This window comes from Notothenia coriiceps, unplaced genomic scaffold (assembly GCF_000735185.1).
Source record: "Notothenia coriiceps isolate Sejong01 unplaced genomic scaffold, NC01 NC01_scaffold00031670, whole genome shotgun sequence".
Lineage (NCBI taxonomy): Eukaryota > Metazoa > Chordata > Actinopteri > Perciformes > Nototheniidae > Notothenia > Notothenia coriiceps.
In genome coordinates this window covers 1377-5305 of record NW_011364371.1, presented here as the reverse complement: position 1 = coordinate 5305, position 3929 = coordinate 1377, and the positions used below count along the sequence as shown (strand labels likewise).

Below are 3929 nucleotides of genomic sequence, written 5' to 3'. Positions count from 1 at the left end.
AGTATTAAAAGTTGATAAATAAATTTAGCGAAAATTAAGGCTATTAAAAGGTATTAAAGGGCATTTTCCAAGGTGTTACATTTTGTAGCTTGTTTTCAATAAGTATATCAATGGTCCAAAGAGGTTGTATTCTACAGTCTGCCTGAATGTAATCATTGCGTAGGTGTGTAGTGTGATTCTGTGTAGTTTATTTATCCCGTTGGATTTGACGTCATCTGAACAGGACATCGCGCTCTCACTGCTTGATAGCGCGCAAAGGTCCGTTTACGCCGGTTGCTAAGCAACATCGTTATGGGGAAATGCAACTCTGCGTCCAAATGGTTGGAAGATAAGGAGGAAGGACAATCAATACTGTATATAGTCTATGTGAGGTGAAATGTGTCGCCAAGGTAACCGGTTAAAACTCCAAGGGGAAAGGGTCCAAAGATCCAAAAATACTTAAAGTTCCAAAAACACCGTAAATTCCAAAAATACTTAAAGTTCCAAAAATACTTAAAGTTTCAAAAATACTTAAAGATCCAAAAACACCGTAAATTCCAAAAATACAAATGGTTGGAAGATAAGGAGGAAGGACAATCAATACTGTATATAGTCAATGTGAGGTGAAGTGTGTCGCCAAGGTAACCGGTTAGAACTCAAAGTGGCGATGAGGTCTTAAAAAAGGTCTCTAAAGGTCTTCCATCTGACTTCAGGATTCCTGCATACTGAATACCATATTCCTTTTGGTCTCTTCCAGGGCATTAGGGCGCGCATCCTGGAGACGTTTGTGATGCTTTTCCTGCTGGCTCTTCTCATCCTGGGCATTGTGTGGGTGGCATCAGCGCTTATAGACAACGATGCAGCCAGTATGGAGTCACTTTACGGTACGTTGATACAATATTCTGTGTCATTTTTGCTGATAAATCCCTGTTTTTGTGTGTTGTGTGTGCATTAAGTGTAAACATTGAGCTGCAGGTTCATTAGTTTAGCATAAAGACTAAAGGGCTTGTGGTTAACCAGGAGCTGTTTCCCCTAATGTTCCCTTTCTTTTAGATCTTTGGGAATTTTACCTCCCCTACCTGTACTCCTGCATATCTCTGATGGGAGGACTGCTTTTGCTCAGTAAGCCATTACATTTCTCGTATTATACATGATTTTAAAAACCTCCTAACTAACGTGGCGCTCGTGTTAATTCAATAGACTAAAGATTGAAGCGGGTCTCTTTGTTTCTGTGCAGTGTGCACTCCTGTGGGACTGTCCCGGATGTTCTCCATCATGGGCCAGTTACTCGTGAAGCCGACAGTAAGTCCTAAATATGTTTGGTTATTCTGTAAGTGGCTTTGATCCTCGTGCTCTAAAAGATGTCAGGCGGCCATTTAAACGTGCGACACAGGACTACAAATACATCATCAACTCATCCTCCCATCTGCCATCTCTCCAGTCCCACTTTGGGCCTAATTATAACCCATTTCATCCCCCCCCACCCCTCTCTTTAGATCCTGGAGGACCTGGATGAGCAGATTTACTGCATCCATTTGCAGGAGGAAGCCCTTCAGAGGAGATTAAACGGTATGTCTGTGGGAGACGTGTTGGCACATTATAGGGGAGGGGAAGGGTTGATGGAGCGCGCCACACTGGAATCAATTAGCATGGAGAATTCAGCCACACACACAACGGTGAAAAACCCACACACACTCGACAGCGAACTTTTTTTTCATCGTCTAACTTTGTGCTAAAGGGCAGAGCGCCACGGCAGGGACCATATTTTATGTTGAGGAAGTTTTAAAGGATCCATTTAAGCAGTACAGGTGTCACCGTCTCTGCTGGAAATGATCGCCTCGTTTGAATGTCAGCCGGGGTAATAGGATGGAAATGAAATCTTTTACAAGAACCTTTTGGCTGGTTCCCGTGGACATTAGAGAGACTTCTGAGTGACTTCTGGAAAGGAAACGAGGACAGGGACAAAAGGAAAGTTTAAAAGAGTTTCAGGACAAGGTGATATTTTTCTAGCCTGCATTTCCTTTTCACACACAGCCCCCCGGATTCCTTGCTTGACGTTGAATTATCTCAGGAAGTATTTGGGCCGAGTTCCAAAAGCTACTTTAATATTAACTCAAGCACGCAACCAAGTGTACAGATGCGAGTAAATCCAGAGTGTGAGCGTCCTTTCAAACCCGGGAGGTAAAGGAGATCTGCCTGATAACGATTATGTTTTCAAATGCCACACCGGACACATCCATAGACTTCCACTAAGGCGTATGGTTCCCTCTCTGCTTTGAACTGACTGATAAAATAACTGTAATCTGTTCCTTATCGTCTGCAACACCGTTTGATCTTTACACGTCTCTGTGAGGCCCACAAACATAACTGTGGCGTTCGTTTGGAAAGCTGCGACACACACTTTTAATACAGAAATGTAGGAACAGAAGGATGTTGACATGAATATAGTGGAGGGGAAACTGGCTCCCTTTGATCTGCGTTAAGTAGACGGCAGTTCAGGAGCAGTTCACAGGACACACTCCACAGGAGAGCTATGGTGTCTTCATGCTTTACCTGAGTCCTCTCAGATTATCCTCCCAAATCCCCAAATCAGTGTTTGTTTACACATCTGGGCTTTTGTTTGTGTATTTCTGAATCTGAGCAGAAGGTTAGGGCTTAAATTGCCTGATTGCTTTCTTGTAAGATGTACCTTAGATACATTTTGTTTGCGAAATGCCTCAATGACTATGGGATTCACTGCCGACACATGACTAAACAACGCCTTTGAAATGCACCGGGGCTTCAGTTTTAACAAGTTACAGATACTCCAAAAGACACAAAGGGTCATTTCCCCAGGGATGCTACACGCGGGCGTAGAGAGCCAGCAATGAGTTCAGAGTAATGCTGGTTCTTCTGTTGAATCACAAAACAGTGTGCGTAACTGGCCACGTCCAATAATATAGATCCAAAAAGCATCAGGAGATGAATCCTGCTCGCTGAAACAACTTGTCCGTGCCTCAAATCGTTCAAGTTGTCTGAACGACAAGTTGAAAAGCATCCAATTAAATAATGCTTCTGATTTCCTCGCGATATCAGCTTTGAAGATATTTATGGAAACTAAACGAGTCGCTGAGAGGCCTGTTTGCTATTGTATGACACGCTATCAAAAAAAGCCCTGTGTCACACACACACACACACACACACACACACACACACACACACACACACACACACACACACACACACACACACACACACACACACACACACACACACACACACACACACACACACACACACACACACACACACACACACACACACACACACACACACTGAGACACACACACACACACACACACACACGACCCAAACCATTGCATCAAACAAATATCTCATAATAATACAAACCATTACCAAAATATAAAGTAGTATAAAACTAATTTGTATTCCAACGAAATGCTTTACTTTGTACGTTTCATGGCTCCTACATTATGTAAAAGTGCAGTGTTGTGTACACACACACACACACACACACACACACACACACACACACACACACACACACACACACACACACACAGCTGCCCTCTCAGACCCCGATCACAGAGTCCAGATGCTCTGCGGCACGATGACCTTGGTGCCGGTGTTGTCTCCGCATGGTGTTTAGCATGTGTGTGGATGACGTAATCTTTTCGCCTGAAGGTTGGAGAGGATACGTTGAATTACTCCGGGCCTTTCCTGGCTGCCAGAAGCCTCACTCAGCATCTCTGCCGGCTGTAACTCAGTCTATACGTGATGCTGCCAGCAGGATATATTTAACTCCAGTCAGGCAGTGATGTCATTGAAGATACTGCAGTTAAAAAAAAGTGAGGATATTGTTCCTTGTCATCCTGACGATGTTCTCTGGTTATTAGGAAGCTACTGATTATTTGAATAGTGATTTATCCGTGTTTGGATGTGTTCATTCA

The 3929-nt window shown here is 43.5% G+C and overlaps 1 protein-coding gene across 1 annotated transcript; it reads left to right on the top strand.

Annotated features, from left to right (window-relative positions):
* Positions 1-736: 736 nt before the first annotated feature.
* LOC104960213 (limb region 1 protein homolog) lies at positions 737-1556 on the top strand (the record flags this gene model as incomplete). The annotated part of the gene is made up of 4 exons (XM_010788192.1): positions 737-863; positions 1033-1101; positions 1217-1281; positions 1476-1556. Coding segments are annotated over 4 exons (342 nt in total), but the record flags the coding sequence as incomplete, so codon positions are not given.
* Between the last annotated feature and the right edge of the window lie 2373 nt (positions 1557-3929).